Source organism: Primulina eburnea, chromosome 4 (assembly GCF_022965805.1).
Source record: "Primulina eburnea isolate SZY01 chromosome 4, ASM2296580v1, whole genome shotgun sequence".
Taxonomy (NCBI): domain Eukaryota; kingdom Viridiplantae; phylum Streptophyta; class Magnoliopsida; order Lamiales; family Gesneriaceae; genus Primulina; species Primulina eburnea.
This window is the reverse complement of record NC_133104.1, coordinates 1,309,902-1,326,214: the sequence shown is the minus strand read 5'-3', so window position 1 is coordinate 1,326,214 and position 16,313 is coordinate 1,309,902. Positions and strand designations below refer to the sequence as shown.

The 16,313-nt window shown below is 34.0% G+C and overlaps 3 protein-coding genes across 3 annotated transcripts; 2 read left to right on the top strand and 1 right to left on the bottom strand.

Annotated features, from left to right (window-relative positions):
• The first annotated feature begins 987 nt into the window (after positions 1-987).
• LOC140830486 (transcription factor bHLH130-like) lies at positions 988-3,546 on the top strand. Its single transcript, XM_073193826.1, has 6 exons — positions 988-2,031; positions 2,373-2,572; positions 2,651-2,818; positions 2,903-2,968; positions 3,042-3,110; positions 3,230-3,546. Exons 1-6 carry the CDS (start codon positions 1,437-1,439, stop codon positions 3,281-3,283), a joined length of 1,152 nt encoding a protein of 383 aa, XP_073049927.1. The 5' UTR covers positions 988-1,436; the 3' UTR covers positions 3,284-3,546.
• A 2,637-nt stretch (positions 3,547-6,183) lies between these two features.
• On the top strand, positions 6,184-6,765 carry LOC140830485 (histone H3.2). Its single transcript, XM_073193825.1, has one exon. It carries the CDS (start codon positions 6,255-6,257, stop codon positions 6,663-6,665), a length of 411 nt encoding a protein of 136 aa, XP_073049926.1. The 5' UTR covers positions 6,184-6,254; the 3' UTR covers positions 6,666-6,765.
• Positions 6,766-6,910: 145 nt separating this feature from the next.
• On the bottom strand, positions 6,911-8,570 carry LOC140830484 (LOB domain-containing protein 4-like). The gene is made up of 2 exons (XM_073193824.1): positions 8,244-8,570; positions 6,911-7,327 (listed from the first exon to the last, which is right to left on the bottom strand). The coding sequence occupies exons 1-2, from the start codon at positions 8,421-8,423 to the stop codon at positions 7,034-7,036; spliced, it is 474 nt and encodes a 157-aa protein (XP_073049925.1). The 5' UTR covers positions 8,424-8,570; the 3' UTR covers positions 6,911-7,033.
• Between the last annotated feature and the right edge of the window lie 7,743 nt (positions 8,571-16,313).

Genomic DNA, 16,313 nt, shown 5'->3' with positions numbered 1-16,313 from the left:
GTTTTATGAGAATAGATCTTCTGTAACAATTTTGAGCAACAATCTGTGTACCACACCGATATAAATTCACTATGGCTACGTTTGATTGGAAGGATAGGATAAACTAATGATTAGTATGTAAATGATAAAGAAAATGATTGTAGTAGGATGAATTAAATGGGGTAAAATAATATTATGTTTGGTAAGATTTTTAAGTGTAGGATAATTTTGAATTTTTTGATGAAAAAACGAAATTGCCCTTCTCCTTCGCGGCGACGGCGTCAATGGCGGCGGCGGCCGGCCGGAAATGGTCCGCCGGAAACGGCCGGCGGGGGGCTGCAGCCGGAAACGGCCGGTCGGAAATTTCGTCCGGCGCCGGAAATGGTCGGCGCCGGCGGAGGGCGGCGGCGGGAAGTGGTGGTGAGTTTGAATTTAGGAGAAGGGTAAAATTGGAAAAATAGGATGGATTAAGAGTAGGATATATAATCCTAAGGGGTGAGGAGGTATTATTTTAACTTACCTAATATAACCTAATCATTCATAGGAGGGATAAGGTGAGTTGAATAATCACGCGTACCAAACGAGAGATAAAGTAGATTAAATAATATAAATCTACTTTATCCCTCAAACCAAACGGGGCCTACATATATATCGCAAAAGATTTTTTTCCCGAGTAACCGGTTTGGAATCGGTTCCAGCATCGGTGAATCCGGAACTGATAAGCATACCTAGTTTTAAGTTAAGCTACTTAATTTATAGTTTACTGGATCTGAGGAGATAAATATATGTTGGTATGATATAATTTTTCCCGTGCACGATAAAGTCCTACTATCTAGACCCGAGTCACCCAAAATTGGTCTATGTGAAGCTGAAGTACAAAGAGAAAGGTCTAACGTTACAGTTGTGTAAGAAATTTCAAAGCTTCATTAATGGAAAAAAATAAAAATAAAATGAAATGAAAGAAAAACCGTGATCTCTGCTGGATTCTTGAGTTCCCATTTTGATCTATCTATTTCTCTCTCACACAGAAACCCATTAATTACCAGTCTGAAACAACCACCATATATCTCCACTTCTCTCCTCCACTTTGCAACTCAATATTTCGGACAAAGAATTAAGTTATTGCACATAAAAATCCCACTGTACTTCATGGATCATCATTATATTATTTAAAAGAACCCTGGCTTTTGCTGTCTGAATTGATTTGTATATATATTCCCTTTTCTTTTGTGGATGGTGATCTTATCTTATCATCCCCGTTTCAATCATTTCGTCTCCAACACCTTGTTTTTTGAAGGGCGGCATAGATAGATTCTTGGAATATTGGGCTGGGTTTTGTGTTTATATAGAATATCTCAATGCATGTGAGATCTGAAGGACTCAGAATCTTGATTCCCACTCTTTGAGTTTCTCCTCGAATTATTCTGTTTTGCGCCGATTCTTGAAACTTAGATTCGATGAATGATCATCAGCGACTGCAAGAACAACAGCAGTTCCAGCGAAATATGATGCAGGCGCAGCAGCAAACGGGCTCTGGATTAGCCCGGTATCGATCGGCTCCGAGTTCATATTTTGCCACCCTTTTGAGCAGAAACGATTCTTCCAACCATGGCAGATCGGAAACTGAGGATTTTGAGCAGATGTTCAACCTCCGGGCTTCTAGTCCTGAGACACACAGAATCTTCTCCAGATTCATGAGTTCTTCGGACAATATTCGAGAACAGCAGTTAGAGATACAGCCGCAATCTCAGTCGAACTCTCCGTTTCTGCCACCTAGGAAAGAGATAGACTCCAATCAGTTGCAGAGGCAGAAAAGCCATGATTATTCAGCAGTTTCTCAGATGATGTATCAGAGTCATAGCTCCGAAGCTGAAAATTCTGTCATGGACAACTCGTTTAACAGGTTACTAGGTTCCATTAGCTCGAACCGAGTGGCGCAGATCAAGATGGAAGACGGTGGCTGCATCAGCGGTCGCTTCGACGGCAGCTCGAATCTCATCCGACATAGCAGTTCACCGGCTGGACTATTTGCTAGCATAAATATCGAAAATGGTAATGTATTTCGTTTTACCTTTTAACCTGTCATATAAATTATATGACAGGCTTGTCAAGTGAAGTTTATTTAAAAATATATACTCCAACCCGTTATTTGTCATTTTTCTCAAGTATCAAACAGGAAAAATCTCCCTTCTGCTAATGTCTCAATCAGATTTTGTAGTTTCAATCTGATAAACATAAACATGTATAAATTGAGTTTTCGATACGGAGTAAACTCGATTCCAAACGAGTTCTAACGATTCACAGAGTTCCTCAACGAGAGGAATGGGGAATCTTAGGCCTAATGCAGAAACATCGCCACTTCTCTCTTCAATGCATCCTTTTTTTTTCTTCAGGAATCATGACTCCAATATCTGAAATTTCGAGCAAAGACCTCGGAGACAACGGTCCAGGCGACACCCATTTTGACGATGATCATGCTGATTATAGCGAATATATCCAAGGACGTTTCTCTGTTAACTCATGGGAGGACTCAGAGATTATGTCCGATAATTTCCTCAATTCAAACAAGAGCGTGAATACCTCAGATGACCAGGTTCTTGCATAGTGATCCTTCTTCTTTTTCAGATTATTTCAGTCTTATGATGTTTAAATCATGAGCTGTAATGAGCAGAACACCGAAATCGGAAACCACCCCACGTCTTTGTTATCTCATCACCTAAGTTTACCGAGAAGTTCCGCCGAATTATCCGCGATGGAGAAGCTGTTGCAAGATTCGGTACCATGTAGAACCAGAGCGAAAAGGGGCTGTGCCACCCACCCTCGAAGCATTGCTGAAAGAGTAACACGATTTCTTAGATAAAAATGGAGTTTCGAAGTGTGAAAACTTTTTAGTTTTTCATAAAGCTTGATTAAATTATTTCAGGTTAGAAGAACCAAGATCAGTGAGCGCATGAGGAAATTGCAAGAACTTGTTCCCAACATGGAAAAGGTATACCAAACTTTTCCCACAATATTTGCTAATCAAAACCGATGTTTCTTCACGTTTCGATCGATTCGTGCAGCAAACGAATACATCAGATATGTTGGATTTAGCTGTTGATTACATTAAGGATCTTCAGACACAAGTAAAGGTAGACAGACATCTAGAGTGACTTCAAATTCAAGCACTTCATTTTTGTGTGTAACAAAATAATCCATGTGTTTTCACCCTTATCTTATTCGTTTTTTTCCGGATTTATGAACTTCACAGACACTTTCGGATAATCGCGCAAAATGTACGTGCTTTGCAAAGCAGAGACCATAGATCGAACGGCTCCAATATATATCAGGATCAAGAAATGCTTGCGAGGGAGAAATAAGTTGAGATATCAGTTCAACTGGAGTAGAAGAAGCCTAACTTAGCATTATGGTGGAGCAAAGGAGGGTAGAATGGTCATTTAGTATGCCAATAAACAGAACTGGTTGTATGAAATATGAATATTTCTTTGTGGATTCTATTGTAAGATTATGGCATTACATATATTTGGAAATTTATATTCTACATTCAAAGAAAGACACTGATTACTACTGCTTATAAGATGCTAAAATTATTATCTATTTTAATAAATTGATTATCTAATGCAGTCCCGATTAACCGCGACGTATTTTTTTAAAAAAAATTCTTCGAGTTTTATTTTTTAGGTGTCGTTCATATAAAAAAAAACATTTCGAAATGCTTATTTCTGACATATATATAAACAATTGATACAACCTAGAATATAATGTATCTCCCCGGCCCTCTCATTTCATCTTTTTCCTGACGGAGCCAAGAATATAGCTCTATCATTTGGGATCTCGAGTCTTTCCGCAAGTCGGCATCTTCCGGCTAAAGCAGCGAACTCTGGATCCTAAAAACTATGCATAAGACAAGACATAACAGAGAAAAAGGGTTGTCCTGTATTTGAGATTTTGAATGAGTGGCAAGTGTTAGGTGCATATTTTGTACATACAACCGAATCTAAGAAAAAGGGAGAACTGAGAAGTGAGGCCCTTACGTGGATCGGACTAAATGTGGTCCAATTTTCACCATGGCGTGGCTTATTTTCCGCTGGAACATTTTGAATTGTATTGTGGACAAGCACAAAATGCTTGAAAAAATATGCGTGGGTTTGGTTCTGTGGACCCTCTAAATTTCTACTTTACCCCTTATCTCCATCCCACTATGCTCAATTTCGTTTCCAATTGCTTATTCTTTACTATTTCAAGTTAAGGATTCAGATATCGATTGTCTCCAATCCAGTAAAAATAAATAAAATAAAATAATGTAGTTCATCATATAAAAATTACATGTTATTGTTCTTGGGTTATGATTCTTTGATTCTATGTTATTATTATTTGACAAAAACTTGCGTGAGACAGTCTTACGGGTCGTATTTGTGAGACAAATCTCTTATTTGGATAATCAATGAAAAATTATTACTTTTTATGCTAAGAATATTACTATTTATGGTGAATATCGGTAGGGTTGACCCGTCTCACAGATTATGATCCGTGAGACGGTCTTCATGACATTAGACCACTCTTATTATTCATAGATTTGGGTACATATTATAGGATAACACCTTTTTCCCCTATTCCTATATGAATGAATCGCTTTCAAATTTGTTTGGAGAGAAAGCTTTGGTTAGTATAAAGATAGAAACTCGTGATGCATAAAAAAAATATAATTAAATTCTTCGAATCAAATACAAACATTTAAGTGGAACAAGATTACATGCTTACACTTTACATTATCGAGAATAAAATTTTTAACCTTGTTTTTAAATATTTATCACACACAAAGATATTCGCTAAATATTCGTACCGGTTGGTCACATATGGCTATGCATGACTCCTTTCAATAGTGGACATTAAGCATGCTAGTGGACCTGAACAAGATGAGAATGAGCACCACCATAAAAAACAACGTGAGCTCGATTTTGGATCGAAAAAAGTTCAAACATGTCTGAGTTCGGCTTGAATATGAATCAAATATTTTTCCAGCCGACTTGTTTACACCCCTAGCTAACATCTTTTTTTTTAATTCCTTTTAATGAAAATAAGAATTTTCGTATTTTGACTCTTTTCGTTGTTGTATGATCTTATTCATCGTTAATGAGAACAAGAATTTTCGTTGACGTCGATATATATTCTATTTTTAAGTCACCTAAATTCTTGTATTCGAAAGAATTCTTCTATGTAAACAAATTTTAGTTGTCTCTATGTCATAATCGTGGATTTAGCCATGACCAACATATCAGTCAAATTTTTGGTGCATATACTGTGTGCGTGTGCGGGCATATATACCTCAAAAAGGTTCGAATTGTGTCTGCTGATGCTGTGTGTTTAATCCTTGTCCCTTGGAATGTCCCCAAAAAGAAAGTGGCGACTTTAGTGACAAAGTTTAAAGCGCGATTTAAGCGTCTTTCTATTGGATTTTCTGGTATTGGGCTTGTGTAGATTTAACTTTAGTTTCCAAACTAGTTTTTATTGGATCTCGAGAAGATTTTCAGGCACGAGAAATACCAAATCTTAAATTACCAAAAAAATTCAAATATAAATACTAACTTATTAATATAATTATTTTTTTAAAAAAAATTTAAACTATGTCGTTACACAATGCTAGTCAATCAAAACATAATTTAGTTCGAATGATAGGATGACGGAAGATATAAAATATGAATAGTAAACTCAAATAAGATATATGTCTAACAAAATACGACCCGTAAGACTATGTCACACAATTTTTTTATGTAAGATCAAATGTTCTTTCGAACCTCATTGATAAGAAGCGACATATAGATGAGTAATTTGTTAATATCAATTTTTTTATTTCCAATTTTGAAAATCATTTCTTTGCATATTATTGCTATTCAATCGAAAAAAATAGTATTATTATGTTTTTTAGCTAGGAAATAATAAATAAATTGTTGTTAGAATCAGAGAGGTTGCACTTTAATCAATCTTGACCATCAAAACACAGCACAATCAACGGTCACTGTCGTATGTAACGCCCCACAAAAATCGTTTCCCATTGGCTACTCTGTAAACACTCAGATCGCAAGCCCCCGATATAAGAAATCGAGATCGTCCACTCACATCCAATCCAACGGCCCGAATTGTCCATTTCGCCTAAAAGCATCCCAAATTCCCTCTAAAATTTCAATATAAATTTCACCCAAATCTTCAGGAACATCACCATTTTCATCCGGCAGTAGAAAATACCGTCAAATTTTCATCGCCAGAAATCCTTATCGATGGCTCGTACGAAGCAGACGGCGAGGAAATCCACCGGCGGGAAGGCACCCAGGAAGCAGCTTGCGACGAAGGCGGCGAGGAAATCCGCCCCGGCCACCGGAGGCGTGAAGAAGCCGCACAGATTCCGTCCAGGGACGGTGGCTCTAAGGGAGATCCGAAAATATCAGAAGAGTACCGAGTTGCTCATCAGGAAGCTGCCTTTTCAGAGGCTTGTGAGGGAGATTGCCCAGGATTTCAAGACCGACCTTCGCTTCCAGAGCTCCGCCGTGGCGGCGCTTCAGGAAGCTGCAGAGGCGTATCTCGTGGGTTTGTTCGAAGATACGAACTTGTGCGCTATTCATGCTAAAAGGGTCACCATTATGCCTAAGGATATTCAGTTAGCGAGGAGAATTAGGGGTGAGAGAGCTTAAGATTTTAGATGCAGAATCGTTTCTGGGTTTTTGTTATTCGAATTGTTAGAATCAAGAATGTGGATGAAATGGGTTTCATGTCAAGAATTTATCATTGATTCATGGCATTTTTCAACTTGATAATTTATGATACAATATGGAGGAAACATAAACTTGCCAAACGAGTCATAACTAGAGTTTGAAGCCGATTGGAAAAATATGTTTCAGAGATGATATTTAGATAGTTTACGAGTCTCTGCGTAGTATACTATAATATTAGTCATAACTCGAATTAGATATACGGTGGTTTTCATAATCATCATCTCTTTAACCAAGAGAGATCGCATGCATCATAAAAATATCAGTAAAACCAAATGGAGAAAATAATACTATGCCCAGAAGGAGGGGTACTGATTCAGATGATCCGCCACGTCCATGCTAAAAAAGGACTTGACCTGCTGAGATGGTGTGCTCGGCAAATCTGCCGCGGTCCACGCCAAGTGTCGCACGCTCATGCGTGCTACTTCGGCCTGCGCAAGTGCTAGCTGAGCCTGAAGAACTTCTACTTGCTGCTGCAGTGATGATATAGCCCCCACACATCCATACACCGGATCTCTCACTCGTGCATTCGCTTCGTATACCATGGAACTTACGAAGTCGCCTCGCTGATGCTCAGGTAATTCCTGCATCAATTTTTTAAGTTTCGAATCGGCTAATAGATAAATCAAATATAGTGATTTTGGTGGATATTGAACCTTGGATTTATCAGGATTCTGTCTATTCTATTTATAACAACTGATGTTGGGAAATTTCAAGCTAACATTAGCAATTGTCATTAAGCTATGTTACAAATAAAAAAGGTTAACATACTAATGTAGTATAATATTGATGATTTTAGGAAAAACAAGTGTGACACAAAAAAAAAAAAAACCAAGATCGTATCTAACTTTAGCACTTGTCACATCAATGTTATACCTGGAATTTTTCATCTACTCACGTCAAGACTATTGGATCATGTGAGTCACTTATACTTCACGGGAAACTCTATGTATAGTTTGAGGATGCAAAAACTGTCCGACTATAAGAAATCATTTTCTTTAATAAAAATAATTGAACAAAGTTATTTTGCAAATTTCCATGTTTGAAATCCTTACCCCTAGTGTCTGATGAGATAGATTGAGATCGGCAACGTTTGTCATACAAAATGACACACAAACATATGTACTTAAAAATATAATTTTGCCAATTATACATATGAAACAATTTTAATTTTTTACCTCTCAATTTTTGACTCTGCCAACGACGAGGATCTTACGTCATTACATGCGCCGTAGTTTAAGAAATCAATTAGAATTTTGTAGAATATATCTATATGTATATATATGTATATGTGTATATACACGTATATTACAATGGCGTATTATTTGAAGTATGATCTTTGAAACTTTAGCTACCTACAAATTCAGAATAAAATTTAAATTCTTTTAGTCAATCGGCCAAATCAGTACGTAGGTTTTAATTCTTTCTGTATTATAAACAAATAAATTAATCATAATTGAAAAGAAAGCACGAGAAAGCCAAGTGGTAATAATATAATACCTGAAGCATCTTGTTGATATTGCTAGCACCAAAGACCTTGTGCACACCGGCGAACTTGTGGGGTTCCGCCGCCGGAAAATACGGCGCAAAGAGGCAATCCTCTACGCATCTCCGCCGAAGCAGCTTGCAAGCCGCGCATGGGGACACCGTCCCTTGTTTTTTGCCACTCTTCTCCTTCATTAGTATCCGATATATGTAGAATTTACCAAATGACTAAATATTCAAAGCTTTCTTGATCTTCATTCTTGTATGCCACACTTATATCTGAAGGGTTTTTTTTTTTTGCTGACAATTTTTGCATCAAATTTGCTATATATGATGAATGAAGAGGGAAGATATGGGGAATTTTATAGATTATTATTACTCGGGGAGGTGGTGTAAAATCTTTGATAGGTCCCACCATTGGGAAGAACTTTGATTCTGCTCAAGAAATTGTGTTAAATCTTCGTTTACTTTTTGTCCCCAAGACTTGATTTTTATCGTACAAATTAATTGAGAAGAATAAATAAATTACTTTGATTAATTCTCAGTGGTTATGAGGTATAATGCCATTAAATATACAATCATATATTAAAATAATGCAGTAGTGAAAGTGAGATAATTTTGCATTTCTTTTGAAAATTCATCATCTTCTATATATATTAATCGAGAGATTGTAAAATAATTAACTTAATAGTTTTTTTGATCAAATTAAGATTTAAACTTTAAATTGCATGGTAACTATTGTGTTGTTATCCCTTAGGACATGAAAATATAACATCAGACTGTTGTTCGGTTTAAAAAATTTAAATTATATTATGAATAACTAATATTTTTGATAAATCGGTGGCGATTGGTTTCGAATTAACTAAATTAATGGTATATTTGTAAGTTTTAATATAAATTAGATCATTTTCGAAAATAACATAAAATATGAAACTTATATCTACGTAAGTTAGAAATGCAAATTTTATGTCTTGATCAATTTGATTTGATCAATATTTTTATTGGTCCCACAGGTATAAATCATTAATAGTGGCTAATAATTAATTATAGTGTTGACGAGTTAGATAAATTTATAAATATTTGGCTAACCTATCCTCCATAAATAAATAAATCGGATAAAAAAATTAATAAACAGACGCAAAAAAAGAAAAGTTCTTTTTAATGGAATCGTATAATTATATACATATAATTAAAATTTACGGAGTTTGTATATTGTCATATTCTGGTGAGTAGGGAAATATTTAGATGATTTTTAACAGATATTATGCATCAATTAATTTAATTAATTAATTATTTATTTTATGTTAATATTACGCTTACGAAAATATTGACAGTTTGATCATAATACTAGAATATTCAAAATGTAAGGAAAAATCATTTCAATTATATATTTTTATTTGAAAAGTGGAGTAAATGACGGGAGCAGGGGTAAACGAAATGAATGAAGCTGCATATGTAGAAAATTTTAAATTTCGAATTAGATATATTCGAGCGCTCATACTTGGTTTGAAGCTTGATTAGTTTATGTTAGTTATCCCACATCGGTGGTATTTAATACTTTAGGGTTGTATATATAAGTTTGGACAATCCTCCTCTCTTGAGATAGCTTTTGGGTTGACTTATATCTAAGTTCCAATCTTAACATGGTATCAGAGCTCAGGTTCTATCGTAATGTATTGGACCACTCGTTTTGCCCATAATTGGATCCTTTGTAAACTCCACGCTCCAGATGTTCATTCCTGAGCATGAGAGGGGTGTGTTTGCCCATAGTTGGGACAGCCGTTCTATCCATAATTGGGTAATTTGTAAAATTCACGCTCCAGATGTTCATTTCTGGACGTGAAGGGGGATGTGTTAGTTGTCTCACATCAGTGATATTTAATACTTGAGAGTTGTATATATGAGTTTGGACAATTTGCTTGAATTTGGCTCGAAATATGAACACATTCACAAGTTATTTGAAAAATTGCTCGAAATAAATATTCGAAAGGTTTACGAGATGATTCAATTCGTTTACACCTCTAGACGCAAGTTTCTTATATAAATTATGGAAAATTTAATTATCATGGAATGAAAAGAATGCAATCCATGTTGAACGTTGAAAGAGAAACCAAAATGTGACATTTGAGCTGATGTGTCGCTTAAAAAATTTAAGTTGCACCGTTATTGCCAGCTATAACTTTTGCTGAAATTACAAACGTTACATCTTACGTTTTGTCAATTTTAATTATTTTTTCACAAGAATATTAATATGACATTGCGCGTATCGATCAAAATTATGGTAGAGTTACATTACGACTTTTTAGAGAAAAAAGATGAAAATCACAAAAAGCCAAAGATAACATACTAATTTAAAATTCGACAATATAAATGACCAAAATTATAAATAAACAAATATAAAAAATCTAAATTGTAATTTTTTTAAGGTAAATATTTGAAAATTATTTGTACTTTTTTTAAAAAAATTTGTAGTTCCTTTTTCCTTATGGTTGTTGGAGTCATTTTGACTAATTTAATTTTTGTGTCGGATGCTCTCTATTCTAAAACCTTGTTCATGCGCGCTATGTATATGTATGAATCGAGTTCCCAGTGACACTAGAATAAATTTTTTCACCAAATATTTTGTTCCTTGTGAAAAAAAATTAATACATTTTAGAGACAACATTAGTTAATGTCACATTTAATAATATATCTTATAATACCAAAAAATATTCTAAAAGTTATTTTAATAAATATAAACTCTTATTTTAATATCTAAAATAAGAGATCTGTCTCTCAAGTAAAAAAAAAAAGACCGAATGAAACTTGAGCTGCGACAAAGGTCACTGACATTGTTAGATTCATGAAATCATCAATTTCTATATATAATTTATTTAAATTTTTTTAATAGAAAATATCACTTTTGGAAAAAAAATTTTTTTATTGGGATCAGTTGTTATCGAGGCATACATTAAATAGTGACATTTTTAGAAAAATTCACTATCTTCTTAAAAAATGTTTGTCCACTATTAATACAATATCGATTTTTTTATAAAAATAGTAAATATATATCGAAAAATATTTAATATAATTAATCCCGAGGTCCCAAGGCTGGGACATTTCATAATTATGTTCAGTTATGATGGGGGGCAGTGGAACAAATAATTAATGGATGGGTTAACTAACTACCAAATACAGTTGAAATACTTGTGTGGGCACAACCATTATGACATTTAATGATGTATGCTAAAGGATGTTAGGATTCTCCGACACTTTAAATCAATATATGCTATTAAATATATTCATTTATTATTTTTATATATATATATATTTAATTATTATAGATTTTTAATATTTAGTGACATTGACATCAAGATTTATGAACTATGGTTTTTATATATTGATGATACCAAAATTTTATCGTGTGTTTGGTCTGGAGAGCGAGTCTTCAAATCGTCACAGTTGATTGGATCGAGTCGGAATCTTGGGCTCTGCACAAATAGAAACAGGGTTAGAAGGCACCAGAGAGTTTTTGGCGTGACTCCTCCGATGCTTAAGTAAGTTCGGGGAGCAAACTTAACGGCGTAATATAATAGTGTTAAGTGAATAATGGAGCATCCATGAATTGAACTGTATGCCGAGACTTGATATTTATAAAGGGAGGACGAGCTTTCCTGCTAAGGTAGAACTCTTTTGGAGATACGATCCTCGCTTGAGATAATGAATTTCAAATACTAGGACTCTAGCTTGATGGCGGCTAGAACTATATCATTATCTTGTCTCGATTTACCTGTATCCCGCATTTATTGGGTCCCTTATCTCTTGATGAACATATATTCGCCTTTCTTTTCCATATTAGGGTCCGGAATTCCCGATCCCTGGGTGGGTTCGGGATTGTGGGCTAGGAGCTGTGGGCTTGGCTTCTTATCTTTTTGATGGGCTGGGGGTCATTAGGAGATGTGATCGTATCCGCCCAGATGTGCTAAACCTAGTGGGCATCATATATGATATATTTTTGTCATTTAATTTATTTTTTGTTGATGTATTATCTAGAAATTTTTCCGTGCGCTCGTAGGCAGCCGTGTTCGATTTTCGAACTCATGTCCTTCTCTTGATAATGTAAAAAAAAATGATATTGGTCATTTCATCGGTTGTAACTTTTGGTAATAAATCATCTGTGTGTCAGTAAAAGCTGATTCATTATTATCATTGTAGCCCACTAAATAGAGGAAATAAGAGGTAAAGCAAACAATGTGGAGCCGAGTAGGTAACTGCCAAATAAAATAATGGTTTCCTCTTTGTAATATTAATAATAATGTTCAATTAATATTCTTAAATATTTAATTAGTGTTCTAGATATAACCTTTAATTTCACTCCCCTTTCTAAAAGTTGCTGTACAAAGTGTTCCAAAGATATCAGTTGGACATATTTATGTAATTAGTTCAAGTGAAAACTACATATAATATAATTGTACTCTTAAATAAATAGTAAATACTTTAGATGTCAACGTTATCATCTTTTTAAACCCGAGTTGATGCACATAATCAAGTTAAAACTGCGAGTCGACTCCATCGTCTTCGATAGGAAGAACCTACTCGCTGAGAGACTAATGTATCGGGAATCTGTCTATCAGAATTGGAAACATAACAAGCAGAGAATACAAAAAGACTTGGTCATGCTAAAATTGGCAAACACTTGTACATTTCTTTTAATATAATGACAATTCAATGAAAATAAACCTAAACAAAGCAGGTTAGGGACTATCCCCAAAGGTCTGGGGATGTCGCAGTCCAAGTATGGAGAGAAAATCTACTAACATAAAGAAAAATCATAGAGTCGTGCCTAATAAATTTTTAGACTTTTGGTGGGAAATAAAGATTCCCCCGAAAGCTATAAATGAATAAGAAATGTCACGGATAAATTCAATCAATATTACCTTTTAATTAACATATAGTCTTATATTTTCGGAGAATGGTTAGATTGTCTTGTACGTAAGTTGTCATGCTTTCTATTTTCGTCGTCTAACTTGATAAAGCTGGACTTTTTTTTTTTTGAAAGAATAAAGCTGGATCTTAATCATGTAACTTTGATTTTTTATTGGTTTTTGTTATATTCTTATTTCGTTGGTCACTAACATGATGTCAGAAAATGTTGGTGTGACTGAAACAAAATTAAAAGCAAAAACGAAAACGAAAAACAAAATTCTAATAAGTAAATTTGACAAGTTAGATGACGGAAATAGAAAAGAAAGATAATTTTGATAACTACTGGTGTTTTGATAAATGAACATTTTTCTTCACACTCTTAACCCTTTATATATTTTTTCCATAATCCAAAATTACCCTTTAAATCCACGATCAAACCCAATATTTTGCAAACATTTCAATAACGGTATTTTTGGTATTTTATTAACAAAACTAAGTATTAGAATAACTTATTTTCCAAATACTCTACCTTAAATTTTTCTTCTTTTTTCATTTTTATTTTCAAACAATACTCACTTCTTAACGATCAATAAATTTAATCACTTCTCCAAAAATATGAATTTTGAAACACTCCTTGATAAGAGTTACATATAGTAGATTGTTTAATATAACTTCTCTGATACCAAAATCTTAAGTTTAAGACGAAACCTCATATTCAAGAATCAATTATATGATTATATCAATCTCATCCGGCCCCCAACTAAAAAAAGTTATTACTAAAACAAAATATTACTTCCAAAAATATATTCTACGAGTAAAATAAATACATTTGACCAATAAAAGTGAAGTTTAACAGAAACTGTCACATTGTAAAACAAATAAAACAAAGATTTGTAAAATAAACGAGTCTGTATCGGTTATGAAAGTTCAAATGAAATCATTTTATGTCTTTTCTTTTTTTTGTTGGAGTATGATATACAAAAGAATATTTCGAAAATACAAGAAATTTGCACACTCTCATTTCAGAGGGCAAAAACTTATGTGAGACGGTCTCACAGGTCGTATTTGTGAGAATGGTCTCTTATTTGGGTCATCCATGAAAAAATATTATTTTTTATGCTAAGAGTATTACTTTTTATTGTGATTATGAGTAAGGTTGAACCATCTCACAGATTAAGATCCGTGAGACGATCTCAAATGAGAATCACTCTAGGGAGATTTAAATAGTCTAAAACAACATTAATTAAGGTCCCTATTTTAACAATAATCTTTTTCCACACAGCACCAATTTTTCTTTAAAAATTAGGGTTTAATTTGACATCCAAAAAGATTATGATAAGATCTTGCTTTGAGGTCATTAATAGATATATTACAATATAAAAATTAAATAAAAGACAAAAGGTAAAGTCATATATTGTAAGCCAAAATTTCAAATGGCTTGTCTGAGGGGGTGGGATATATCGATAATTGGTCATGTGCATGTGCAATAATTCTGTTTTAGGAGCATAAAAAGTTTAGAATATTTTATGAAAAGTCGGTATATATTATTATATACAGTTTTAAAGATAAACAAACCATTTATACTTAATTTTAATACAGGAAAAAAATTCCAAAAATCAGCCCCCTAAGTTAGCATGGATAAGATTAAATCAGTCAAGAATTGATCTTATTGTAATAAATTTTATTATTATTGTTTTTGCAAATATATCTCGATTTTTTTCGGAGTACTGATATAGTTTTGGGTGAAAAATTGTTACTTAAATTGACCTCGAAGAGCCGTTGATTTGCTTGTTTCGTAATTTTAGATTTGCAAATTTATATATTTATCCATAGGGGTGTTGATGTGGCACTAACTTTATACCAACCTTTGTTATTGTGACCGATGTCATGTTAACATTCCAACGAAAATTACAAAATGGCAAAACGACTAGATAATAGATTAAAATTGAAATTTAATACCTAGAAGACTAAAATAATTAGGTCAATTTACATGAGTTGATATTCATAGTAAAAAGTTATACGCTTAGCATAAAAAGTAATATTTTTTCATGGAAGAACCAATCAAGAGATTCGTATCTCAAAATAGGACTCGTGAGACCGTCTCAAACAATTTTTGCCTTTATATTTTCGAAGTTTTGATTCAATGTTGCTGCTACTTCCTAAATCTTTCGCCATTACATAATGATATATTCAAGTGGTATTCTTAAATAGAGTATATGTGGGGACCCGGACGCTAATCAAGTTCTTAATCATCATTGGGACTAATTAATCAATTAGTAAAACAGGGTCTAAAAATTTTCTGTTTAAATTGCGGAACGTAGTGAAATAAAACATATATATACATCTCAGTATACAAAATACAAATCCTGTATTACAAAACATTTATTCAAACTAGAGTTTAACAACTAATGTCAAGTGTTCAAACCCTATCTCAGATCAAAGTCCGAAGTCTCCACTCTATCTCGATCTCTCCTCATCTCCTCGACCCTGAACCTGTCCCACCTGTTGTCAAGTACACATACAGACAAGACAACAGCCGGATAAACCGGTGAGAATAACTCCCAGTATAAATCAATGAAACATGCAATCATATAACAAATATAAAGCATGTAATCAGGTAACAATCCTATGTAACAAATCTGAAACATAATCAATGGCATACTCCCAACAATACTCGTAGCTACATAATTCAGACTAGACTCAATCCTAGTCTAGGGATCCCGGTTCCAGACGTCGGTCTGCATATATCGACTAACAGTAATAGAAAAGACTCCAGTTCTATCCACGCCGATATAGTATCGATTAACAGTAATAGAAAAGACTCCAGTTCTATCCACACCGATACAGTATCGATTAACAGTAATAGACGAAACCCTTATTCTATTCACATTGATATATTATCGATTACCAGTAATAGAGCAAGCCCTGATTCTATTCACATTGATATGATATCGATTACCAGTAATAGAACAAAGTCTGATTCTATTCACATCGATATAACATCGATTAACAGTAATAGAAGGAACGATGAATCTATCCACATCGATATAATATCAATCAACAGTAATAGAATAAGCTATACATCTATCCACATCGATATAATATCAACTATCAGTAATAGAAGAAGTTATCAGTCTATCCACATCGATAATCCATCATCTAATGACAGACTTTGGCACT

Bases quoted from the DNA above. Each gene is read 5' to 3' on its own strand.
- LOC140830486 (XM_073193826.1), top strand. From the start codon at position 1,437: ATGAATGATCATCAGCGACTGCAAGAACAACAGCAGTTCCAGCGAAAT. The intron at 2,032-2,372 runs GTAATGTATTTC...TTTTTTCTTCAG, and splicing joins TAGCATAAATATCGAAAATG to GAATCATGACTCCAATATCT. The intron at 2,969-3,041 runs GTATACCAAACT...CGATTCGTGCAG, and splicing joins TTGTTCCCAACATGGAAAAG to CAAACGAATACATCAGATAT.
- LOC140830485 (XM_073193825.1), top strand. From the start codon at position 6,255: ATGGCTCGTACGAAGCAGACGGCGAGGAAATCCACCGGCGGGAAGGCA.
- LOC140830484 (XM_073193824.1), bottom strand. From the start codon at position 8,423: ATGAAGGAGAAGAGTGGCAAAAAACAAGGGACGGTGTCCCCATGCGCG. The intron at 7,328-8,243 runs GTATTATATTAT...AAATTGATGCAG, and splicing joins ATATCAACAAGATGCTTCAG to GAATTACCTGAGCATCAGCG.